The sequence below is a fragment of the Semicossyphus pulcher genome, unplaced genomic scaffold, assembly GCF_022749685.1.
Source record: "Semicossyphus pulcher isolate SPU_LCO1_2020_fin unplaced genomic scaffold, fSemPul1.0.p SCAF_18, whole genome shotgun sequence".
Lineage (NCBI taxonomy): Eukaryota > Metazoa > Chordata > Actinopteri > Labriformes > Labridae > Semicossyphus > Semicossyphus pulcher.
The window spans coordinates 13,470,134-13,497,957 of NW_027211691.1; the positions used below are offsets into that span (position 1 = coordinate 13,470,134).

The 27,824-nt window shown below is 41.2% G+C and overlaps 1 protein-coding gene across 1 annotated transcript in view; it reads right to left on the bottom strand.

Annotated features, from left to right (window-relative positions):
* Positions 1 to 45: 45 nt before the first annotated feature.
* bmp6 (bone morphogenetic protein 6) overlaps positions 46 to 27,824 on the bottom strand; it is a 54,580-nt gene continuing 26,801 nt past the window's right edge. Inside the window, exons 2-7 of the mRNA XM_069666990.1 lie at positions 23,115 to 23,307; positions 18,620 to 18,768; positions 18,274 to 18,471; positions 6,044 to 6,120; positions 3,376 to 3,486; positions 46 to 1,776 (exon numbers count right to left, since the gene is read on the bottom strand). Of these exons, the coding sequence (XP_069523091.1) occupies positions 1,627 to 1,776; positions 3,376 to 3,486; positions 6,044 to 6,120; positions 18,274 to 18,471; positions 18,620 to 18,768; positions 23,115 to 23,307 (878 nt within the window). The 3' untranslated portion in view covers positions 46 to 1,626. The remainder of the gene's footprint in view (positions 1,777 to 3,375; positions 3,487 to 6,043; positions 6,121 to 18,273; positions 18,472 to 18,619; positions 18,769 to 23,114; positions 23,308 to 27,824) is intronic.

The following is a 27,824-nucleotide window of genomic DNA, read 5'->3' on the forward strand; positions in this document are numbered from 1 at the left end:
AGTAAAAGTTTTTATGGATAGCACATGGTCTAAGGAACTCCAGTGACAGAAGTATAATTTTCCTGTTTTTTCCTCGTGAGTCATGGGTCGTGCACTACCCATGGATTTTGTACAAAAAGAGTGAATAATTGCGAGTTGTAACATGAGATTTCATAATAAAAAAATGTTCAAAAATAAGTTTCATTTTGTTCCGTCTCTGTTAATAAGGTATGTGATTTTTCTTTTTAATAAAAGGTGCAATAAATAAGCTGAGAATGTACAAGTATTTACAAAAAAACAGTCTTAACATGATCACAAATGTAAACAGCAGCTTACCAGAGGTATATTTTGTAATTTATGATTGGTTAGGCACATAAGGTATTTTGATTTTGTTGGTATTAGTTTTTCATTAAAATATAAACTCCATGTCATTCAAAGCTCACAGTAACATGTTCAATCGGAAAGACGTTGCCACTGGACACAAATCTCGACATCATTTTACCCTCAGGGTTGAAAAAGCAAAGGGCTAATTTCAGAAAGCTGGCACAGAAAACCGCTCTGCCGGCTGTTTTTGACTTGCTAAATGTTTTTCCACAATCTCTTGATGGGCTGTCAGGGGTGGAAGCGTTTGTTAACTTTGCAAGTGCAGCGACATGGAAATGGCCATTAGCGGTATGTCAGAGGGATAAGGCTGTATTCTTCGCTTCTTTGGAGAAAAACATCAGTTCAGCCACAACATGCATCATGTTGAACCATCCTGGTGAATCGGAGCTCAGCGTTGGCCCAGCAAATATTGACACGGAGGGGATATTTGGAGCGCTACTAAAATAGCTAGCGGTCACTTTGGTTCAGTCCATATTATATTTTAGGAGGGCAAATATGGCTTGAGAAGAAAATACATGAGGAAAGAGTAAGGAAATATGAATCTACTGACTCCAATGTATCAGTCATTTACTATTAGATTGTTTGAGTTAACATTCGCACTGAAAAGGACGCTGGTTTGTATTTTCCCTGTCTCACTCAAACCATCTTTGCACATTTTCTCTCATTTCATCAAGTCTGTCACTGACTACTGTTGGCGTTCAGTGCTGTGGTAACACTAAGTCAACTCAGCAGAAGAGAAGATGTTCATCAGTAATTATTCGAGCCTCTTCAGAGGACTGATCCACTGTGTTTCTTTGTCGGAGAGGAGAGGAGAAGGGAAGGAAAGCAGCGCTCGGACTGGTCCCACAACAGTTCAGTTTTGCACTCGTCTCTCAGTGACAAAGAGGGTGCAGTTCATACACACACTTCCATAAACACATAATATACAAACTTAAACTCTTCATCCTCCCCACACACACTCACTCAATCAGAACCAGGATTCCACCACAGCTAAAAGAGAAGATGACAGACATGTGGTGTCATTTTTGCAATGGTCCCCTCTTGGTTTCATGCTTTCATGTTGTTAGATGGATGTTTTGACCTTTCCAACATATTTGGAGCAGAACATGGTAATGATCTCTCTGAGTGGACATTCCTTGCAGACTGAGAATTTGAGCAGGAAGCGTGTCTAGTTGAGGTCCACATCTCCCATGAGTCACTGGTGCAGTTGCAGCCCTTTGCCAACCCAACTTTCAGTCGAGCATTATCAGCCCTCGATATTCGTCAGTGGCAGCCGCAGGCGCGTACCACCATGTTCTTGTATTTCTTCAGTATGACGTTGGAGTTGTCGTCAAAGTAGAGTACTGAGATGGCGTGGAGTTTGGTGGGGGCGCAGCACGGCTTCGGTACGTTCTCTGGGTTCATCAGGTGCACCTGAAAAAATCAAAGGAAATTCTTTAAGCACTGGAATACAGCACCATTTCCACCAAAACCTAGTATACATAATGGACAGTAACACTTACCAAAATTAAGGTCCTTGTAATAAGCGTTAGTTAATAGTAAAATAAGACCCTTATAAGTCCTTATAAGATGCTTATTAACATTAAATATATGTTAATAAGACTATATGTGTTAATAATAGTATTAGAAACATGTGTATTGTTAGATTGTTATTGTTAGATTATAAGCACTTATAAGAAACTTGTACACAATTTACAGACAACTTCTTATCATTGTTTATAATGACATTACAAGCTCATTCAGAGTCTTACTCACTTACCTATTATGCCATTGTTAAGCCTTTACTAAGCTTGACAGTTGCTTTATTAAGGTTAATACATACTTTACTATGCAGTAATTAGCAGATAACCATGCGCTTATTAACAGTTAATTACGCTTTTTTGCAGCTACTGGATCTAAAGCAAGAACAGTGCCTAAGTTAGATTAATAAACCCTTTATTATGCACTTTTATAGTGTTATTAACATATATTTAATGTTAATAAGCATCTTATAAGGACTTATAAGGGTCTTATTATTACAAAGGCCTCAATATACAGTGTTACCAATACAAGTTAAAGGAGTTATTTACAAACATAAGAGCTAAGAGGTTGTCTTAAGGGGGCCTTTAGCAATTCAACACGTTCATCAAATTAGGGGACTCATAAGTCAAACTGTTCAAATGAGTGGTTTATATTGAAACAGCAAAGGCCCTGTTATCCTGTCTTTTCGGTCCAAGTACAGTTCAAGCTCCAGAACCACTATTCCTATTACGCAACTCAATAGTTTTATTTTTAGACTCATCCAGTCTGCTAAAGTCCTACGTCTGTCAAACTCAATGCCCTCAAATCTGTAAGTATAAAAGGTAAAAACTAAATGTTATTCCCTGAGATAACCCAAATGACATTTCTATGACATCATCAAGGTTATTTACTCAGACGTTAATTTTCCCATACAAAGATGTTCTGCAGTTTAACAAAGGGCTAGGGTGCCAGTTAGGTTTTGAGCCTACCAATACTGTAGTCAGGTTTTGCTGAGTCAGTATCTTATATTTCTAAAGCCAACCATACACAGAATAAAATATAACTTATCAAATGTGTAATTTTACTAGTAGTACTAGTATAGTACTCTTCATCACAAGTGAACATAAGTGAACTGAACATAATGTGTAAAATCAGAGTGCCTCACAAAGTTAATTGTGCTTCAGAGTAACCACAAAATAATGTATACTTATTATCTTTAAAGCCATGAAAAGCCTACATTAGACTTAAACACATGAGTGTTAAATACAGAGCTAAACAATGAAAATATAAAAAACAATTTTTTAAACTTTTCTTTATAAATTAGTAGTTGTTTCTCGCAGTCACTTAAAAAGGATTACAAATCCTTTAAATAGACTTAAAGACACTTTTAAATCTTTTAAATCTATCTTGTTGCACCATTGCTGCAATGTTCAAACAGCTTCACTTAAACCACTTCTCCTGAGCTGTGTAAGAGGATAATGAGCATGGTAAATTCCTGTGGGTTGGTCTTACCAGTGTCTGAACGATGGCGTGGTTGGTGGCGTTCATGTGGGCATTAAGGGGGAAGGAGCACTCTCCATCACAGTAGTTGGCTGCGTAGCCTTCAGGAGCAATGATCCAGTCCTTAGAGAAACACACGACAAAAAAAACATAAGAAGCAGCAAATAACAGCAAAATAAAACATCTAAATACATTTATAACTACTTTATCAGTCTGTTTTGTGGAACAGTAGAAAGGTCCTATCTGGTTCCAGACCACCTGACTACTGTTGGTAAAGTCAGTGTTAACCTCGTCTCTGAGGACAAATCCCTGCTCAAATACTCGTGTCTGTGGAATCGCTCAGGGAAGCAATACTCCTCTCCTCCTTCCTTCCTTCCGCTCCGTGCGTTACTGTTTCTCTCTGACAAATTCAGCGCATGTTTTACCCCTTTCTAACTTGTTTTTGTGTTTTTATCTAGTGTACCTTCCTGTCTGTGTCAATAATCTCTGCCTCTGTCTTTCTCTTCTCACTTCTTTGTGTGTCTCTCTCTCTCTCTTTTTCTGTCCAGCTCTTTTCCTGTGTGTGTGTGTGTGTGTGTGTGTGTGTGTTTGTGAGTAAGACGGAGAAAGCTGGCAGTCTCCCTCTAGATGTCAGTACTGTGTTAACAGCTCCCACAGCTTGTTTGGTCGGATGTACGTAACTCTGCCCTTCTATTTCCTTCTCAGTCTGTCTCTTTGTAAACACGCACACACACACACACACACACACACACACACACGCAAGCAGTCTACTACTTTAACAGATTTCTTTCTCTTTCAATCTCACTTGCTTGCTGGCATTACTTCAGATAAGCAAGGCACTGGGAACAACAACACCTTTTGTATAGCAAGTGCAGGACTCACTAATAAAAAATGTATTAGGATTGACTCATGTTTTCAGTTTTCAGAGTCCTTGAATTTGTCATCAACTTAGTACTCAACAAAGTATTAGTCAGTTAGTAACAGAGATTACAGGATCAGTATGCTGTGAAAGGGGTCTGTATATCAAGGTTCCATGTGATGGCTTAAGCCTCGACTAGCGCTATGTAATTGTCCTATTGTGTTTGTCTTTTGTACGTGCAAGAAGACTCACATGCACGGACACAAACACAGTGCTATCAATGGTTTCACCATGTTCCACTGAACAACAGGTGGCAGTGACTTTCCAGGATCTTGTGCAATCTCACAGCACAGACAGGGAAGAAGACTGCAAGCCAATAAACAGAAATGTAATCTGGGTTTGAACAGTTTTAATTAAAAGGAAATGTATTGACATAGAAATTAGACACTGAATGAAAACACAACTTGTCATTGTTTTAAAGAAGACTCCACAGGGCTGCTTTAATATAAGCATACAGAGATGTTGAGTTAGCAACGTTGACAACATTTATTGTTGGTATAAATATTTGGGCTTTTTCCTCGAGGAAAACCCGTCTTTCAATTATCATATCGAGTGCATCACAAATAAAAACTGAAATTACGGTAAGGCTGTTTTTCTTTTTGGCAAGAAAAAAAATCTTGTATTAGAGAGTTGGTTTGTCTTCATTATAAAACCGTAAGATGGAACATTGGTTCATCTTTCTTTACAAGGCAGTGCAACATGAACTGCCTTCTTATTTATGTTGTCTATTGAACCTTCAGTGGCTGCAGCCTTCGGTCACATGGACTTATCAAGTTTGTCATTCCTCGAACTCGATCTGCCTTTGGTAAAAGTGCTTTTATTGTTTTTGCTCCTTCATCGTGGTCTGAGCTACAGGGTCACCTTAGACTGGAGCAATTTATTAGCTGGTTAAGATAAAAAAAAAAACAGAATTAAGGATCATTTGAGTGAATGCACCTGTCTTTTTGCTGAATGCTGTTAATTTATTGTTAGATACATTTTCTGCTTGTTTAGTCGGTTGTCTGTTCTATATGTTAAACTTCGTATGCTGCTGTCTTGGCCAGGACTCCCTTGTAGAAGAGATCTTGTATCTCAATGGGATTATTCCTTGTAAAGTTGTAATCTCGAAGAGCTCAGTTTCGTTCTCTTTGGCGGCACCTATGGCGGTAAACAGTAGTTGCACACTTCCCAGATATCCAGACAGTGTTGCATGTGTGACGGTCCACGGTTGGCTCCTGTTGATTTTCCTCATTGACGGTCGCTTTCCTTTTTAGACTGTTCTTTCTTTGGATTTTCACTTATTTTTGATGTTGTATCTGTAGTCAGCGATCTTTTCTTTGTTTGTTCAGCCATAGTAGATTACTGTTTACTCGCAACACTTGCAGAGACCAGAAAAGCAGCCGCTTAGCTCCGCCTACCCTCTCTGGCAGACCAACCCCTGCTGGCTGATGGAAAACGTGTCACTAACTTGCCGCCGCTTGCGATTTTTACTACGAAAGTCGCACAGACAACCAGTCTGTAATACTGCAAATGCAAAGGCTTTCATCAGTGGGCCATAGGCTCAGTCACCATTGTGTCCTTGTGTCCGAGACTTAACTTGATTTGCGAGATTATCACTTTAAATTAAAAAAATGTTGGTGACAGTTAAAAATAACTTGGTAACCATTGCAGATTGACCGAGACCGAGGAAACGTGCATTTACCTCTCTCTTTTTGAGCTTGTCAGACTCGTATGAAAGTCTTTTATATATATTTGTATATCAAATAAGGAACTGTGCAATACCTGCCATCCCAGCTCTCTGAAGCTGACGTAGAGCTCGTGTCTTCTGCATGCCGTCTTCTGATCGCTGCTGTTGTAATCTGCAACACAATAACAGAAAGATGCACACATCCGTCTTTTAGTTTTGTCAAAAAAGACTGGATGGTTGAGTCAGTTATGTACAGACATGAATTCATGTTATAACATCGTTATTATGTTAACATTGTAGTAAGTCAGCATGCCTTCAAAGTGTGAAATGTGCCTCACTTCATGATTGATCGGACGGCCATGGTTAAACACACTCAGCAAAAGCCCTTCCCTGTGTAAATTATTATTTTTTTTCAATATCCTAATTAAAGCTTTTGAAAGTGACGCATGACATTCAGAATCCGAGAGCAGAAGAAAAACACAGTCCGCCTCGTGTAATGCACTGGGTGGAGACACATGCGAGGGCGTAGACCAGAGCACAGGCACAAATGTCCATTACAGCGGTCACTCTACTGTACGTACTGCATATTCATCTGCTGTCTAATGCACTTGAACAGACGCCTAATTGAATTCATCAGCATCAAAATATTGCTTGGCATGAGTGCAAGTGGTGACACAGTGACGACTGTGTTTATGGACTCTCCTGCCCTGCAGTGTGAGGCTAATTATCTCTGTTCCACTGTGCAGCAGAGGGGCGGACGGCTGCAGACAGTCCCAGGTAGAGATTTGGTTTTCACAGGCGAGGAGGTCATTGCTGGCATCAGTCACCACACTGAAGTCAAGACGGTGACACCGACTTTCCACTGACATTTCAAGGACTCTCTCTGTCTTTGGCTCACGCTCTCAGTCTTTTCTCATTGATTTTATTTTTGTTTAATATGTTCTTACTTCAAAAGCCTCCATAAGAAAGACAATAAGAAGGGACTAGGCAAAACATGTCTTCATTTAGAGTCCTGTAAGCTTATATTTTAGCATTAACAGCCTCTGTTATACACACTCCAGCGAAGCTTGGTTTTCTGTAGCCTCACACGGCCTTAAGCAATACTTCAAACTTGAGCCCGCAAGTGCTTATAATTGTATGTGTTTGCTGGTCTGCACATTTTCACATTGCAAAGTTAATTATAAAACTGTTAACCAACTGTTTGGGAAGAAGACCTTCTAGTGGTTGCCTATTTTTGTTGTATTTTTTGTCGCACTTGTCATTAGGGTTAGGATACTGGTTTCTGGTTCCATGTTTAGCCTGGTTGAGTTAGCACTTTTTTAAAGGCTACAACAACTTCTAACACTGCAAGAAAAAACACTTTACAGCTTTGACTCCATATGCAGCTGGGCCTCACATCCAAAACTGTAATTTGCTTCTTTTTCAGAAATACTCATTGCATCGCCGGCCTGTTCGGAGGAGCCGCTTATCCTGTCAAGCCATGAACACGTTACCGCAGATGTAAAATGTATAGAAACAATCGACATATGGTGCACAGACAAGCCAATACATCTATAGATTTATTTCCATGCAAGAAAAACAAATCGTCAGATTTTTTACCAGTGTGTGTGTTTGTGTGTGTGTATGTGTTAGAGGAAAAGAGAGACAGTGAGTCACTCAGTCACAGCCACCACCCAGCCAGTCACCTCGCTTTACTCGCCAACAGCAGCCTTGATTGGTCGGCTCGAGTTGGAGACATACACTCACGCACACCCAAACACAAACACACACAAACGTACAAACACACACTCGCACTAACATACGGTATATACAAACACGTTTCAATTATGCAAGGCTCATTGATGTTGGCTCCTTACATCTCCACATCTATCATTCATTACCCAGTGGCACTTATACATACACACACTCATGAGCTGATGTTTATCTGTTTAACAGCCAAATCCACTTAAACGCTCATTAAAAAAGGAGAGTTGTAATTTGAATTCAGCCACCACGAGTTGCATTAAGATTTCATCATCAAATCACATTTCATTTTGAACAGACACGATGATCGCTCTGCCAGGACCTGTCTGCTTTAGCTGGACTTTTGTCAAATATAAGAAACAGAGAAAGAGAGCGAGAGAGGGGGAGAGAGAGAGAGGACTCAGACCAAGAAAAAAGAGGGGGCTAAGTAGAGCACAGGGCTCACACTGCCTCATCTGAGCTTCAGTTTCTACCACCTGTACTAAAAATGTGCAGGTGTTCTTATATAATAAGGCACACTGTCTAAGAGCATGGACCAAACAGCATCTATACTATACTCCTCTGGGAATTTGGTTTGAAATAATTAAAATGCTTATATATTAGCAAAGTTAATTTTCTCTTAAGCCCATTTCTCAAGACTGTGTGGCAGTGGGAGATCATGTTTTGATTGACATCTACCTGGTTACACTCACAGAAATGGGGCAGCCGGGCCATGTGAAAATGATTCGTTTCACTGCTTCCTGAAAATGGTTTGCTATCCATATCAAAGTTACCATTTAGCATACACACACAACAACGTTAGCTGAGATGTCCCTATTTGTTCCCAAAGCTATGAAAGCGTCGCATGAGCTAGTGCCATATTGTGACAGAAGTCTCAGATGGTGCGATCAGCCCCAGCCACAAAAAGTAGACCCTCGACAACAGCTCAGATTGGGTGTAAATAGCTGAGTAGCAGCTGTGTGACTATTGTTTTGTTTTATGTGTGGAATTAAGTTAAAACATTTCGCAATACATTTATAAACATAACCAGGCTAATGACAATTTGTTAAAGCCACAGTAGGCAACATCATTTGATAAATTTTGATCATTGCGTTTCCCTAACAATATTAAATTGAAATGATGCTGATTGCTGATGTGTGACTGTAAGCGCCCACCCCTTTATATTAGTTTGTTTGAAAAAAAAAAAAAAGTGTCCAGTCTGAATAAATCAACCAATCAGGATTAGCTTTCCGCGTAACGAGCCAGTCATGCAACTCTGTGTAAACTAACGTCATCTGGCTTCCACTTGACTTGTGTCAGCAGCACGCATGTAGAGGTTGTGTCAGTCAGGAGCTATGGCAACTTGCGCTAAATTTCCTGTACCTCCTTTACCGTCAACGGCATATACTCCTATAGAAGCAAAAAGAAGGAAGAGCTTGGAGGAGAACACAGCTACAAAGAAAGTCCTAAATAAAAAGAGGGGGCTGAAGAGTGAAGCGATGCAAAGGTTGCCCTGTTTCTTCTTGACGGTAGCTCTTACGGTAACAGGTAACGGTAGCACTGAGCTCCTAACTAGCACTAAGCTAGAGGTAAAAAGGTGGTCCACACCAAGAATCAGAACTATAATGATAACTTTAGTATTATTTAAACATTTTGTCAGCAATAAAGTGTCCTTTCTGGAATAAACAGTATCTCCCTTTTCTCTCTCTCCTTGCTTCAGTGCTGCAGAGAGACGCACGGCGGCACACGCCAGTTGCAAAATGTGCGCGCATGTTTGGTGTAGCGGAGTAATACAGAGAGGCGGAATGTTTTTTCCATTGGAATGTTCATGTTGCTTACTGCCACTTTAAATATTTGACTGCAATTATTGATTGGAACAAATTTGTAATACAACTAAGAGGCCTACAATTATGCACATAAAACCCTGGATTACCAAGTAGGCTATTATGGCTTTGGGTTTCCAGAGGCTTTTGATTAACATAAGATAAAAAAAAACATCATCTGTGTAAATTTCCAAAAAAATGTACATCTTCCAAATGATGATCAGATGTCATCACACAGATGAGTATGATCTAAATGCTCACCAGACATGTCTGACAATAGAGTTTCTTTTTCAGCAGAACAGGAATATGTCATCTGATTAGACCAGTTAATTTTGCCACAGAAAGGAAAAGAAAGGTTAGACTGGTCACTGGAGGCATTGCAGGGTGAGGTCAAATGGTCATCCGTAACCATCAAATACAGTAAGGTGTTTCCCCAGTTTAGGGTTGCTTCCTTTCCAATAGGAAGGGCAGTTGGCTAATGTGGAAATACACAAGTAATATGTGTGTGTGGTGCTGGTGTGTATGTTTTTATGAGTGCTCTCTGTGTATTTAGGCTCACGTTTGGCTCCATGTATGACTGTGTGTCTGTGGATGATACATACCAGGTCACATGTTCTCGTCCTGCCTCTCTGTAGACGGACTGAACAGCAGAGAGTATGTGCAGTGAGCAGATTTACTGTATGCAGGACTTTACAAATGAGAAAACAGGCTGATTCTTGACCAGCCGCTGCAAGATTCAACTTCTTTATTTTTTATAATCAAGAAAAGAAAAGTTTTTCCCCTTGCACTGGAAAGGCATATTTGCAGTGTGTGTAACCTTTATACACAGGAAAAGCCCAGAGGAAAAGTGCTATTGAAAGATCTAAGCTGATTGGCTTAGATACTTGGCCAACCTGATATGAACTTCAGGTTATGTTTATAGAAAAAAGGATCTCAAGCGTAGCAGTATTAAAGGATGAAGGGGCTTTAGAACAGTTAATGTATAGAGATTTATGAGTGTGTATTGGAGCATGGAACACTGGGATTCTTATAACTGAGCTTGTTTTTTGCATTAACATTTTTCTGAAATAACTGTACTCAATGCTTCCAAACACTGTCATACAAACTGTCTCAAAGGGCACACACACACTCACACACAGAGACCCCCTCCAGGTCTAGTTTATGATGCGTGACATTCAGCTATGGGTCAAATCACAGCCCAGGGTGGAGGGTGAATGAAGCTTGCAGTGCTGCCTGCACAAGTCACAAGAAGAAGTCACACTTCTACACCAGCAGCCAATATTAGAGTTACTTGTTAGGCAAGTATGGTTGCAGGTTTAGTGGCAAAATATGATAATCTCATTTGATAACGTAGTGATAGTGTCATTTTATTAGCTAATGTAATTCCTGTAACTGACAAAATCTTTGTAAACTCATTATATTGAAAGAAATGTGGGCACCAGAACACATTAAATAGTACCTTTGCCGTAAGCTGTACAGCAAGGTTTAATATTTAGCAACATACTCTCTTTTCCTCTACTTCTCATACACACACATGCATCTACACATTACTCATTTTCTTGCACCTCTTGCCCTTTAAAGCCATCAGCATTTACAGTCTGTGGGGCTCTTTAAGAGGAATAAAGCTGATATTTACTGTGGGCTTTCATTGAGTGTAAAGGCCAAGATTTGTGGTGCCCATAAACCACATCTCTCCTTCCTGCCTGTAAAAATTTAATGCCACACAGCTACCGCTGAGCTCCGGCTCCCATGAGGCTTCTATTCATTTCTTTTTCCTTTCCTTGACAGAGAGTCGAGGTGGGAACGGGAAGTAGAAAGAAAGTACTCTGAGTATTATATCTTTCACACTAATGTGTATACTACTACTTATTATTATACTTATAAAATCTGTATGCTTAGGCCTACTGTATTTAAAGATATTAGTGAGTAAACCAGTATATTTTAGTTTTATATTGGAGAAATGTGGTTACATACAAATTAAAGCAAAAACAAAATAATTTTCCTGATGCTACAGCTATACGGTCACTAGTATCGCTATATTAAATATTTACCAAAAAACAAAGATTTAAAACATGTTGTGGTGAGAAGCTAAGCTAACTTGCTACTGGCTGCTTGCTACCAGGCATGGTTTCAATACCATTTAACTCTCAATAAGAAAGCAAGCTCATATTTTATAAAATGTATTTATTCATGTATTTATTGTTTTTTATGTTATTTGTAAGGGGACCATGCTGGACGATATGGCCAAAATCACGATATAGGATTTTTCATATGTTGATAACGATATATATCACAATATATCATGTTTTCTGGTAATTTAACAAATAATTAGTCTATATGAAATTAATCCTGTGTGAATTTAATACTTGACAAATAAGTTTCCGTTTTCACTTGGGCTGAAAAGCCTTTTCTGCGCGTTAATGTCCATGTAAATAAACAGCGCCTCCCTTTATGGTTCGCTCAAGGTTCACTCCCACGTTCAAGAATTAGAACGTAAAGCGTTGTCAAAATGATGTAAAAATTGCTGTAAAGCAGTTCAGCTGCTGGTTTTGTGACATCACGATAGAGACGATATAGAAAAACACATACAATAGACATTTTCATATTGTTTTAACGATATATATTGTCATTGCACTAGCCCTAGGGACCATGTACAATTTTAAACATACATGTTTCCATTGTACCAGAGTTACCTTAAAGGAGCAATTCCCCCCTTGAAAAAGCCACTGTCAGTCAAAGCTGGTGTTCTCTGTAATTGATAGAAGCAATAATATTTGAAATTGGAGCCATAGCTGTGGAGAAAGTTGTACAAACAGCTCGTGGTTTCACCCATTCTACATTCCTACAACACCCAGCGTGCATTGCGCCCCTCCCTCTGACAGGAACGGCCCAGCGAGAGACGCTGGAGTGAAATACTATCGTTTTCCGGTCAAAGACAGTGATCGCTGCAGGCAATGGCTCAGAGCGGTACAGAAACAGAAATACGACCAGAATATACCGGTGAATCGTCTTAAAAAATCTTCTGGGTCTGCAGTCTTCATTTCAAACATTTCGGGACATGACATCGGACGCGTCCCAAATTTAGGAAGTGTAGTTTAGCAAGCTCCCTGGCCTCTGCCAGATGACGCTTTTTTTTGAGTCTGGCGGAGGTTTTCCAGGGCCCGCTGGAGAAGCGGATCGAGTCCTACCATAATGGCATTAGCTCCCTATAACAGCATGATAGGACTGAGGTTGAAAATAGGCAAACTGGCCCTTTAAAGCAAAATTGTATCCGCTGTCCCTTTGGCAGGTCACACATATCAATCGATGATTTGATGAATGGGAAACACATAGAGAACCAAACCATTAATCCAAGTTTCACCTACTTCTAAAACTGCTGTCAGGACCAAATATTTGAACACCAAATTGAGGCAGGATTTCCTTTATTGACATGGTACTGTAATGTAGCCAGTGGCACTGAGCGCCACTTCCATATTACAGCAGTGTACCAACAGTGTTTAACCTGGAAATGTTCCTCTGTAACTAACAAGCATCTATTTGACCATGTGACACTAAATTTTCCGCTAAAACAAATTCACATAGACTTCAATGAGGTGTGGCCGTGGCCGCCAGCTTCCCACCCTGTCCATTCAATAGCAGAAGAAACACTGCGTCTTAGTGAGCGCAGCACTGTAGCTGATATAGACTCTTCGCTACACAACCTGCTATTCATTAGCCCCTGAAACACTTTCAGTACCTATGTTAAGAGGAAAAGCCAATAAATCATATTTATCGCACGCAGTTCCAAAAATACAGGAATTAAATGGTGGCAATTCAGATGTTATAGCTCGGCTGCTTAGTGTAGGAAGTGTGTGTGACTGTGTGTGTGACATTTGACATTAAAAAGTAATTCCTACCCGAGTAGGCCACATTTCTCAAACCGCTTAATTCTATAGTTTGCTCCAAATCAAGAGCGGGAAAAGATTGCAGCTTTTACAGTAGCAATTATACAAACTCCCATAGAGGTGGTGGTGACAGAAAACTTGAGTTATACAGGCCCAAAGTTTAAAATAAAATCTGGGTCTGTAACCGGAAGAGGGAAGGAGAGAGTCCCAACTGGCATGAAGACATGAAAGCAGAATGTCACTGCTGTCCCTGACGTTTCTCCTCTCCTCTCCCTCCCACCAGCCACTACTACTGAAGTTTATCTTTCTTCCTGTCTTTCATCACAGAGGTTATTAAACCCTGCGAGGGAGCTCCGCCATGTCTAATTACTCCAATGGTAAACAAAAGGAGGTCGGGTGGGGAGGGAGCGAGGAGAATGAGGAGGAGGAGGGAGGATAAGAGAGACAGATGAAAAAACACTGCAGGCCGAGCGCCGTGTTATTATAATTCTTTAAGCGATACTGTTAGCGTGGTCAGTCTTTTAGCTCTGCAGCTAATGACTGGCTAGGCCTAATTACAGGCCGCATGTGCTGTGCCGGGACGTGATATTCCTTCCCCGGATGGTTGTTAACTTCCCCCACAGCCAAAGCCCAACCCAACTCCCATTACCTCCTGGCCTTCTACGCCCACAAAACCCCAAATTACCTTTAAAGGTGTTGTATTGTTCTTTTGGCAAGGTACACAGCATTTTCCACTGTGCTCACATCAGGCACACCCAGAGGGGGTGGAATCATAATGCTGACAAAAGTGTTTAATGCATCAAACTCATAACTACAAATTTAAGGAGAAGATGTGAACCAAAATGAGCAATTAGCCAAAAATATAAAACATTACATGAGACAGATTTTGTGAGCAAAATGTAAAAAACAAAGATGATTAATTACACACATAATCACACCGTCATCTCCAAACTAATGCTGCAGAAATGTTTTTGGCTGAATATCTCCTCTTCTGTCATCTGGAAGACATTTAATATCACATGTCGTTTTAAATCCAGCTCGCTAAAAATGTGAAAATGAGAAAATAACAAGCCCCAAGGCCTCACAGGGAATAAAGCAGGGGAAATAAAGTTTCACTGTTAAAGGGTTGTTTTATGTCCTCAGCAGGCATGTCAGTAATTCATGACAAAGCAAAGCAGTACAGCTAAATTAGTCAAATCAAAATGTAAGCTGACAAAAACAGCTCATAATTAAGTTTCCGTTAAACTTAAAATGAGTATAAAATGATACCAAGCTGATACAGAAGTTGAAGTAAAATCAGGACAGTGGTTAACCACACAGGTCAGCAGTGTGCAATGTGGGCAGATACTATTAATAGAAAACACACAGAGCAAAGTAAATCATGCTCAAGGTTTTAATAAAAAGCCTCTATGTGGAAGCTGCTGCACACTTGAGCAATTAAAAACAAACACATCGCTGCCTTCCGGCCTTAGATCTCATGTTTTTTTGGGTGAAATGTTCCTTTTAGCTGGAGCTGCGGTGGCCTGAACTATCTCTGTGCCAGACACAAACTGGGGGACAACATCCACATTTTGTTTCTCCCCATGAGCGCTCCACAAGACGGATGCGCTCCCCATCCATCCTGTCCTCCTCCCCGTCTCTGGAGTGAGTGATGCGGTATTGAAACCATATGCCCTCCTGAATTCCTCACGGATCCTCCCATCCAGTCCAATCCCAGCAGTCCTCTGCTGGCCGCGGACACTCTGCTGTCGCGAGGGGGGCCTCCCCGCTTCCTGTGTAGGATCTAAATATTTACACTCCCCGTCGTCCCGAGTGGCGAGGCGGAGAGGTCTTGATGTTTTGGGTTATGTAAAGTCCAATCCTCCAGGACGCATATTTAACAGATTGTCCTTGTTAGAGCAGATTTGTGAGCAGATTTACCTCAGAGAAAGTTTTCTCATCCTCCTGATAACGCCTGGGACACAAAAGCAGACTACAGCCACCCCACCTTGTTCACAACTTGCTTATAAAAGTAAGAGACTATCTGTAAGCATTTCAAATATGAATTCTTTGCATTGGACAACATATTCATCTGTATATTGAAAAAGAGCGGAGATGACACCCTTCAGAGAAAAGCAAACCCATATTGTGAGCACATGGTGTGCACCTCAGCCCTCTGATTCACCAGCGCACCCCAAAGTATTACCGCTTCGTCAAGATATCTTGACTTAAGTCTTAAGACATCTTAAGACATCTCAAGCCAAAGACAGCTGGGTAGAAGAGAGTACACGTCTGGAGCCAAGTGAACATGTGGTACACTCTAACTCTCCTGTAGCATAACAAATGATGAGTCTTTGTTCTCTGTTATGTCAGCCAAAGCTTTCATCTAATGCAATTACTGAGAAAAAGCCCTGCAGGAATTCAACTTACAACCTCTGGTGTTAACAGCAGCACACTGTACCCTACTGAGAAAGTGAGGGAGATGTACTGGACAAACAGGAAATAGAGCAAACAAATCATAGCGAGGGGTTTTTAGAGTAGAAGTGAGATCAAACCAAACTCGTCCCACAAATACTTCTGTATACCATGCAGATGGTAGAGACATTAAAGGGGTCGCAGGAGGAGCAAAGCAGAGGTGAATCGCTTCTAAGGTAGCAAGCCAAGTCAGGCAGTGTGCAGCTGTGTGTCAGTGCTCTAAGCTTTGTTCTGGCATCAGAGAACCAACTCTGGACCCGGTTTCACCAGGTTTTTTGGGGTGCAGACTTGGAGAAGAATCAGTTCCTGTTAGCGGCATTCAGGCTAGATGAGGGCCAGTCTTTGCCCCCTGGAATCAGCAAGCGTATACTAAGACTGATTCTTGCAGGTCATTCATCACAGGTCTGACATGAGTCCAGCAAGCAGGTGTGCTTTGCTTAGGCTGCTGATGAGCCAAATAGTTTGGCTGCACAAAGCTCAGCGGCTCACTTCTGTTTAGGATATTTAAATACAGCATGTGCTATTTAGGCTATGCTGCAGCGTGTAAACATTACTATAGTAACTTAAATATCTAGTAGAGCAGAGTATTTTCTGTTAAAGTGATTTAAGTTAATATATTCATATTGAACGATTTCACAACTCACAGTGTTTGTCGAATGCTGATGTTAGGTGTCAGCGCAGGAAGAATCGTGCCCTATGTAGCAATGTTCAACAAAGATCTCTCAATCAGCATAAACAAGTGTTTTAGTTGACTCTTATCTTGGTTAATTTACCACAAAAATTCTGTTGACTCAAACAGAGCCGCCAGCGTATTCCAACAAAGTAAAATGCATAACCATGCTCCCATGGTTTCTCATACCATTGCTATGCAGATGATACCCAGCTCTGTCATTCCCACCAGAGGACACAACAGTCTGGGCACGGGTCTCGACTTGACTTGCTGAAATCTCTAAATGGATGAAAGAATGCCACCTTCAGCTCAGCCGATCCAAAAGTGAGCTCCTTGTCATCCCAGCCAGCCCCTCTATGCAATCACAGATCAATATCCAGCTTGGACAAACTGCCCACTAATTGACGACCAGTTAACCTTTAAGGTTAATGTGGCCTCGATTCTCGGTCATGTCGATTTGCCCTGTACAACAGCAGGAAGATCAGACCCTAACTTTCAGAGCATGCAACACAACAGCTCTCATAATATCACGCATTGACTACTGCAACTCCCTACTAGCAGGCCTCCCTGCGTGCACATTGACTTCATTCACCTTGTTGATGTTGTTGATGATGATGATGATGATGATAAAAAAAAAAGTCCTGTGCACTGCCTGTTGGCATCTGATGTACATCGCTTTGGACAAAAGCGTCTGCTAAATGAAATTGTAACATTGTAATTGTAACATAACTCTTTCTAATATCAAACACTCCAAAGTTATACAGATGGTAGCCTAGTGGAGACATTTTATTTACTGCTGCATACAGGGCTCTCTTCTGATACACAGCAAAGCATAAGCTTTGAGCCATGAAGGCTTAATATTAACATGATCCTTTAACTGTCAAATTAGCCAAGGATCAGACCGATATTAACAGCAGGCTCGCTGAGCGCCAGCTTTATGTACCGCACTCGTCATACAATGAAGCCTCTCAGGAGAAGCTTAGCATTAAGCGCTGTAAAATCTGGCCAGAATTACACAGCAGGTGAAAGGTGGGCGGATTAGGGTTTGATTTAATTTGAAAAGCTTGCGGAGCTCATAACATCAGGCTTATACCTGCTCATTACAACATCTGCTGAGTGGGAAGAGAAGTGAGGAGGACTTGATGAGGAGTTTCAGAGGATGAGGTCACCTGTCAAGATGGATCGCCGTCTGCGTCCTAAATCAGTGAATATATGCAATAGGCCAATATTCTGTGTCTCTACTACTTTCTTCTTTCAGTTTAACCCATAAACTCCTTTCTCCTTAACACTTTCTCCCTAACACCACCTATATATCTCATACTCAAGCCTTTTTAATCAACTTTCAAGTCTTTTTAGCTCAGCCAAACACTGTCACCTGTTAGGAGAGGAGCCACAGAAAACAAGAAACTCTTTTCATCAACAAAACATCTTATATATTGCTCTGAAAAACTCTATAATCCCTGTTTAGGATGCAGCTTCTTACGACTACACTTCACTGCCCCAAATCAATACAGAGCAACTACAGCAAAAGCAGTCTTGGACGTATTCCTGACTCGGGCTGATTACAGAGCCAGTTCAAGTCAGTCCTGATAAATCAAAGAGGAATACTTCATTTGGACTACAAACACGTTCCACTTATTTCATTAGGTAAAACCTCACTTACAGATGTAGTGAAGTAAGGCTGAGGTGAGTTGTGTGTCAGATTTTGTTCGTGGTTGTATTGTTTAAAGTCAGTTGTGGTTCAGTGTTTGTGTAGCGGACATCACACTGACCTGCTGGGCCTGGGGTTCTGGATCCCTCCTGTGGTTGTGTTGATCGGTTGCGGTTCTGCTGCCGACGTTTCCCGCCAGTGGAGCGGGCGGTGCGGATGTGCACTTCACTGACTTTGAAGAAAGCTACCATGAAGGGCTGCTTCTCCAGCGCGCCGTCACGTCCCACAAGCCCCGCCTCCTTGGAGCTGATGCTCTGCCCTGTTTCAGAAGATACAGCACTTAAAAACTTCACACGGCACCATGTCAGAGCCCAAACAGCTAAAATCTAAAACTTTCTTTCTACTAGGGATCAATGTTGTGAATTTGTGTGTATTATGTGCTAAAAAAGCCTGATTGAATCCCTCACCGCTGCTGGTCTCCACGCTGACCTGCAGGCCCAGGTTGTGCACTGGGCTCATCACCCACAGGTTGCTTGTGGCAGTGATGTCGAACTCCAGCCAGCCCTCCTCAGCTGCCCACAGCCTCCGAGACTCCAACAGGAACAGGTCCGCCTCTCTGAGAGAACGTGGGAGAAGAGGAACATAGCTTAGATCACAGATAATAATATTAATGTGTTTTGTGACTTGGCTGCGTCAGGGGTGGGGGATGTTAATTAGCAAAAGAACGTTGTTTTGGTTACTTAAGACTTTCATCTAATGACAAAGATTATGGGTATGAATAAACAAATATAATCAAGCGCAATTACTAAGCACTAGAAGAGATAAAGTCCATTTTTGGGCAGCTATCAAACTAACAAAAAGGCTTCATTGGAGTTGTAATCACGAAAATCTCAGTTCCGTTCTCTTTGGCGGCACCTATGGCGATAAACGGTAATTGCAGGAGCACACTTCCCAGATATCCAGACCACGTTTACGCTTGGCTCTGGTTGTAACTCTTTATTTCTTGATGGGCGTCTGTGGCTCTTTGGTAGAGTTGGTTGTCTTTAAATCAGAAGGTCGAAGGTTCGATCCCCAACTCCCTCAGACTACATGCCGAAGTGTCCTTGAACCAGAAAAGCAGCCACTTAGCTCCGCCTACCTGCTCTGGCAGACCAACCACTGCTGAGTGATGGAAAATGCATCACTAACTGATTTTTTCCACAAAAGTTGCACTAGACACCCAGTCTGTAATTGTACAAATGCAAAGGCTTTCATCAGTGGGTCATATGGTAAATGGACTGTACTAATATAGCGCTTACTAGTCTTTGCGACCACTCAAAGGTGCTTTTACACTACATATCACATTCACCCATTCACACACACATTTATACACTGATGGCAGAGGCTGCTACGTAAAGCCCAACTGTCAATCAGATATTACATTCATACCCATTGGCTATCCCACCGGGAGCAATTTGGGGTTCAGTGTCTTGCCCAAGGACACTTCGACATGTAGCCTGAGGGAGCTGGGGATCGAACCTCCGACCTTCCGATTGAAAGCCGACCGACTCTACCACTGAGCCACAGCCACCCTCATAGGCTCAATCACCATTGTGTTACCTCATTCGGCGATAGTGACTTAACAGACATTTATTTAAATTAAAATCTTTTAAACTAAACCAAGATGGCAACAATGATCATGTTGTGTCAGTTTCACTTTAAGCAATCTAAATGTACCATGTTAAGCTAGTTTATAAGATTAAACTTTCCCAAAAGATATAAGAAGAGTCCAAGAAACAGAATCATTTGGGGTAAGAATAAAAGACAAAAAATGAATGGTAAGTTTCATGGCAGTAAAAGACAAAGAGAGATGACGCACATAAAAAAAATTGTAAACACTGGCCTAAAAAAAAAAATGCAGGACAGGTTAACAATTAAAGGGGTCTTGACTACTGAGCTTGACTCTCTATGATAGTTATTGGTTCCTCTTTATTGTTTTAGTCCATCAATATACGGCATTAAATACAGTTTCAGACAGTGTTTTAAAATAGTTTCAAACACCAAAGAACTGCCTCTTTAGTAACCAAGGGAACCACAGGAGCCGTAGGTTTGTATCAGGGTAATATTATCATAACAGTGTGACAGAAAGATGGATAGCTGCACTTAAAGAGTAACTCCTTAGATATACTGTATGTTACTCCACTGTAGGTTTGACCATAAAGTCTACCTCTCTGAGGGACAGAGAAAAAGGAAGGAATTAAATCTTTGGTATCAGGCTACAGGGATGTTAATATCATTTACAATATTCTGTGTGAATGGACGCAGGCTTCAAAATGGACCTATGTGTCAAACGGGAAAAGTCAGACCCACGCAGTACGACTGTGGACCAATTAATGAAAAGAGAGCAGAGGAGTGTAAAGAGAAGACAGAGTGTGAGCGATAAGAGGGCCTGTCCTCCCACCGTCCCATTACACTAGTAATAACACAGCGTCGGGTCTGTCGGACCCTCCTCCACAGCCGACTTCAAAGCCTCACAATCATCCAGGTGTTCGGAGAATGCCCCTGCAGTCATGCATCAGCAGCCCCTCTTTATTGGTCATTAATGAGAGTGTTTCTGACAGCGGCTGTATGAGCCTCTACGCCTTGTTGCCTTCACACACACACTCCTCCCCACTGCTGAGTTCACACGTTTGTCACAGCGTGGGTCAGTGTAGCCATATTTCTGCCTAAGAGTCACAGCAGTTGTTCGGCTGACGAATGGCAGCAGGGGGTCCTCGTCAGAGCCGCCTGCAGGGCGAAGGCTACTGAGAGCCTACTGTAAAACTTCTTATTGACTGACTGCTTAAATGAACTAGAATAATAAGGTCAAAGGGGAAAGACGTGTTTTTTTGCTGCAATAAATCTCCTTTATAAGTCTTGTCAGTGAGCGTTGTTAAAATTGTAACGCAAGGTGGGAGAGTGTCGCTAACAGCTGGCCTGGTTATTTCATGTGCTTTCATCTTTGAGAGTGCTGAAGAGGCATATTTGTAAAATTGTAAAAGCAATATGTGAGACAGGAGGAGAGGGATGCAGAGGAAGAAGATTAGAACTCTGGATGTAAATGCCAGTATATCTTAAGAACGTTTTAAGAATAAAGACGATATTACTTAGCTGGAAGTACATGTATGAGGGAAAGAGGGATTTAAAAAACCTGGCTATGTACGATATAATAGCTGACAAAATGCTGCTGTATGGACTTTGGTCAGTAAGAACAGCCTTCGCATCAACCCGGCCTTTTCTCAATACGATGTCAGGCTTGCCACATTTTTGGCATTGTAATCTCACACATTCCTTGCCTGCTGTTAGCAAAACCACCCCAATCAAATGAAAAGTACAAAGGGTGTCAGGCTAATTAAGCGCTCTATCATTACAGCTTAGAGTCAGAACAGGAGTCAGGTTTTTATGGGAAGGAGGGGCGCGAGAAAGTTAATAGGCTCCCCGCTGATTGGGCGATTACAAAGAGACAGTTTTGCAAAAGGCGGAAAATGGGGGCAAAACAACAAATACAGACTTAACAGCTTCGACTCATATAAAGCGTCAAACCTCAGGTGTTACGGTCAACACTGACGCGATTGGAATGTTAACCCTTTTTAATGACGTATGGAGGTAACTGATTTTGTCAATGGATGCACGTTGCACCTTGAAATTACTCCTACAAAGCACAAACACAGCGTGAGCAAATGATCCCCACCTGGGAGCACACTGTAATTTTCTTCAAGGTAAAAATCCTGTCCTGCAATAACACAGAAATTGGAGATATATGGGCCCTTTAATCTCCAAATATCTACCAAAAATAAAAGGCTTTACCAGCAGGCTGGAGAGCACAAACCACCCATTGTAGGGATAAAGGAATGCAGCAAATAAGTAGCTCTTGATACCTTTAGAAACCTGTTACAGACAGAAAAATATACTCTGCCAACATATACAGCTAAAGGACTTACACTTTCTAAATCCGCAGACTTCAAAGTGGATCAGCTTTAGGCTCGGACTTTAGTCTGAGAATACCTGGTGTTAGAGACCCCACCTTAAGGTGTTTGTTTCTTGATGATAGTCAACCCTAAATAATGTACTTAAGAAAGTTACTTTGATGTGTGTCCATTGACAAACAAAATATACCGCGCAAAATAAGATGTATTTCTCTTCATGTATAAGTTTGTTCTCACTGGGCGGGCTTGATAAAACCTTACTGGATGTTTATCTGCCCCTACAGACGTAATGTAAATGTTTGGCATGTATTAGCTGTGCTCATTTGAGGGACGGGAGGATTTTGAAGCTGTGCTATTTCTGTAGGACGTGGTTATGCTTGATTTTACAATCCAAACAAGGCAAGGGCCCAGAGTCTGTGTAACATACGGGAAGAATGATGGAGAGATAAAAACACACACCTTTTCATAATCACAATCTTTTACTTTTTGCATCCGGAAAAAGTCAACTTAACATGCTTTCTGTTTCAGTTACACCTAATCTGTAGTTATTCTGAGTACAAACACATTGCAACTCCTTTGCAGACGTACCAGTTCATTGCTTGGCCACGCACATGCATGGTTTATGGCTATCCACATATGAATTATAAAAATAAGCCAGTTACTGTGAAACAGCTGGGAGAAAGAGGGAAAGGGCATTTATCAAGATTGAATTCAAGCTTGTGGCCGGTGTTGTCGGTCTTGTTTTCTCTTATTTGGGGGTATTTTTTATATATTTTGCACAATACCGTAGTAATTATATGGAACATATAATGATGTCATTGCTGGTTTTGTACATGTGTTACAGGAGGACACAGAAGTAACAGATTACAGACGCAGCTTAACAAAAATCGAGGGGAAATCCCTAGTGTTTAGCAAATGTTAAAGTGAGAAACCCACCCTGCGTTTCTATATTTTTGCAAGGATTTAAACCAGTTAACTTTCTATTAAAAGCTCATCAGTGTGTATGTGTGTGTGTTACCTGTCAGGGTGCTCCTTGACCACCTGGTAGACTTTAAGTAGGAAGGTGTCATTGCGGAAGGCGCGGCTCACACACTCTTTGTAGAGGCGAAACTCTGCTGCGGTGACAGCCTCGCCCTCTGGGATCTGAGAGAGGTTGAACTTAAACTCCTTGTGGTGACGTCGATGCGGAGAGAGCTCCCTGTCGTACTCCACTGTGGGATGAAAACACACACACAAAGAATCACGTTAAACACAAAGAGAAAAAGGGTTTCACTCATGATTCAATTCGATTTTTTTTACCTGCATTGCTGCAGACAGCATCGCCTTTTTTGACCTTTACAATACCTTTAAGTGGCATTCCTTTTTTACAAATATGTTAAATTGCATATTTACAAACAGGGTTTGGGTTTAAATTACAGTAGTGAGTGATGAGCAGATCCTTGTCACAGACACTACACAGAGGTCTACCATTGAAGCCTTTAAAACGCTCACATGTGATTTGTACTTACGGTCTAATAGGTTCCGTGGCTTCCAGTTTCCCTAAATAAACCCCTGTTATCATCAGTCTGAAGCAAAAGCCCATGATTTTTTCAGCGGTAGCAAACTTAGAGACATTCTGTGACCACTTCTGACGGCGTGAAATGACAAAAACCAACAAATGTGCTCCCTCCTATGCTTTTAAGTGCAATATGGGCCATAATGATAATGTGCTCTCCGGGGATTCGGTTCCTGTCTCAGCTGGAGGATTTTCTCCCACAGCAAAGAGGCTGCAGTCTCAGTCTCACAGAGTGAGAAGAGGGGAATGAATAAAGATGGGCATGTCTGGCACAATTAGAAGGTTGTCTACAGAAATACCCATCCAGACATAAACAAATATGTGCTATATTCTGCAAAACACACTACAAATAGAAGCGTAATTGCTTGGGTATCAAAATAAACTTTAACAAGCTCTTACTATGCTTAAACTGACAATCTCGAAGATTTCAGTTTTGTTCTCTTGGGCGCCAACTAGTGGTAATGTACAGTAATTGTGGGAGCACACTTCCCAATTTAACCAGATGTCTTTGGTTGGCTCCCTGGTAAAATGTAACAGTTGTAACATTTGATGTTCCTCGCTGACGGTCGCTTTCTTTCATCTGAGCATTGAATTTGTTTCTCTGTCTTATCTGTAATCATCGATCTTTTCTTTGTTTGTTCAGCCACAGTAGATTACTGTTTACTTGCAACATTAACAGAAACCGGAAATGCAGCCGCTTAGCTTCACCTACCCTCTCTGGCAGACCAACCACTGCTGGGTGATGGAAAATGCGTCACTAACTGGGCACCGCTTGTGATTTTTTTCCTCGAATGCCGCCACAGACACCCAGTCCATAATACTACTATATACTGCAAATGCAAATGCTTTCATCAGTGGGCCATAGGCTCAGTCACCATTGTGATACCTCATTCGGCGATAGATAGTGACCTAATAGACATTTATTTAAATAAAAATCTTCAAGATCACACTCGTAATGAGTTAAATATTCTGTTGTTTGCTTGACACTACACACATGTACACAATCTACTATCATCTCCTCTCCAGTTTACACTCAGTTCAGTCAAGTTGCCACCAAAGACTGGAAGTGGAGACACCAATGGGAACCAGATCAGTATCAGTATTCGACTTGCAGTTGGAACAAATATACAAGCAGTTGACAAATTAAAGATTCAAATACAGGTTGGTATTAAGTTGTTAGGCCACCGGGTGCTGGCAGAGCAGCTTCAACGCAGCTTGGCATTTGTTTGCAAGTCTCTAGAAACTCTACTGACGGGATGGATCGCTACTGTTCCAGAAGATATCCCCTCATGGTATTTTGTTGATCATCTCTGTCGAAACATTGTCACAAAATATTCCATATATATTCAACTGGGTTCAGACCTGGTGACGCAAAGGCCATAGCATATGATTCACATACATTTCATACATGCAGTGACCCCTTATTCCTATGGATGGAGATAATGTTATCCTGGAGAGAGCACTCCCATCAGGATACAAATGTTTTATGTTAGGATAAAGGTGTTGCAGTGACATCATGCATTTACCCACGTCTGTCTTAAACTACCACAGCTGCTGCTTAACTCTAAAAGACTTCTGTACATGAAATAGAGAGTTTACTTTTTGTATGACATTTAAATGAAAAGCTTGATACCACTCAGAGGTCTGTTATCTAAATAGTGAGCCAATGCCAGCATTCTGTTATGTTAGCATAGCTTAGCATCAAGACTGGCAAAAGGGTTAAAACAGCATCAGAAACTTATGGGGCTATGTAGTGGATTGAATAAGCCAGACAAAGCTAGCTAGTGTGGCTAGTTTAGTAGAAGCAATCGTCTGACATTTCCCGAGTAAGAAGATACTTTCTGACCTTCTAATTAATCAGGCTGTCCACTAGAAACATCATGGAGTCTTCTTACGCTCTACATATCCCCAAACCCATGCCTCCATTATGTCCAACAGTTTTAGACATATTTAAGGCCGAATCAATCTGAGCTAGTCAAAAAAAGTTACATTCAAGTCAGAAATCTGACTTGAATTTATCAGATATTCTTTTTAATTTGAATATATAGTTGTAACACTTTAATGGCCCAAAGCTTAAGAAAAGTTTAGTGTTGTACCGGAGCCAGGCTTGATGTTAGGACCCACCCAAAACGTACCAATGACACATTTATTTCCCCAAATCACAGCTGAAGAGAAAATGATGTTGACGTGAAACACTAGAACCAATCAAACTCTCCCAAAGTGCCATCCCCACCTCGAACCCACCCAAGAAAGTCAAAGCTCCCACCATCCCCTGACATTTCAATGTTGTATAAATGCTGAACTTAAGTGACAAAACGAGCAGAGCAGGGAGGGAAGGCGCGTCTTTCCGGCTTCACTGCATTTCTGCAAAGGAAGCAAAGGAAACCACCTATAGAGAACGAGATGTTATTCACATAAGGGTCGCTTTGACTTCTATCAGATGTGACAGTAACCATTTCTTCATCGTACTCCACATGCTGCCCACACACACAGATGTCGCAGTAACTGTGTGTGATAACCGGTCTGGTCTTTGGTTCAAGGGTAGATCAGTGAGGCTTGTGTGTCTGTGTGTGGAGGACTAAAGCAGAGGTCATGGTACTCCAAATGACTTTACAACGCTCCCCTCCAGGCTTAAAGACCAACAGCTTGAAATTTTATATTCCCTATTTAAGAATCGACAGATTTTCTGGCACGAAGGCTCTTTGATAAACTGCCTGTAGGTGGTGTTAAGGTCAGCAACAGTTTCATATGTACCAGATATTTATAACATCTGCTGCAATGCACTCTGTAATGCATGTACAGATATCAGGCACCTGACTGTAGAGACAGGCCGAACGTGTTTGGCAGATTGTACTGGCAATCGAAGAATCATACTGAACCGAGGTACATCTTTTTCAAATTTCTCTGTGTGGGTTTATTGGAAAGGTGTTTTTAAACTGTAGTGAGCATTTACACAAAGTGAGCAGAATGGGAGGAACGGGAAAACCGCCTGTTCCTCTGATTATGGAGTATTCACTGCTAATCTCATAGTTACACAAATACTTTTATAAGCGTTTAGCTTTTATTTAAATATACATTTATAGTGGTTCTTTAACAACTGAAACTAGAAACAAACATTTATCCAAGGAGGTCAATTAAAAGTCTTAAAGGGGCACTGCACCAAATCACACATAACAGTCAGTTTACCTGCTTTGAGTACTGAATCATCCTGTGAAACATTGTATTGTAGAGTCTTTACCACTCGTCTCTCAGTATAGCTAGCCATACTGACTGATTTGGGACCATGTAACCTCAAATCAGACGGTTGGTTTCAACATCTAGATAGCTACTGTTGGCTGGTCACTACCCCCACATCGCTGGTAGTGGCCTTGTAGCCCACTAGGTGGACAGGTCCATCTGGCATCGCTCACAAGTCCCCCATTTTCTGTAAGGATACCATATCACTGGATTACCCCTTTAACATTGGATTTTCATCCAAAGTTACACCCAGCATAAGTCGCCTTGAAGCCTCCTGTTTGAGGACAAATGTGTTTTAGTTGTTGCAAAGTGGGAGGCAGGGCCGGCTCTGGTGGGAGGTGTAGTAGCTGTGAGAAATTCATAATTTCTCTGACTTTGATAACAATAGACTCATAATGGCTGTTTTTACATGATGATGTGAACACAGCGTTAATACACTCTTTCTTCACAACCATTCTTAAAGTTAGTGTAGCCAGCACAGGGCCTGTTACACAAACAAACACTGGGAGTCACAGCCTGGGTCTTCCAGTAAGCAGCTCCAGTGAAGAAGTAAGGGTGAAAACAGCTTGGTCCTGTAAACTTCTAATACCTTGTATTCCATGAAAAATGCTACAGGATCTACTACATCATAAAGGAGAAGCCAAACAGTTTCTGATCAAGAAAAAAAACAGTTGTTATTGAGGTGAAAAATGTATCCACTTCCTTGTCTTGTCTTGAACGACATTCTCAGGATATTTCTTTAACATTTATTTTCTTCATATCGAAATAGAAATCTCAACATGCCTGAGCTCACTAAACAACTCACCAGCCTGTTTAAGTTCAAAACCTTTTTATTTATCTTAGAGATGAGAATGGTTTTGAGCAGCTTCCAGACAAAGACAAACAATTAAAAACAATGGTAAGCTTCGTATCTCACATAATTAAACGCTTTGACAC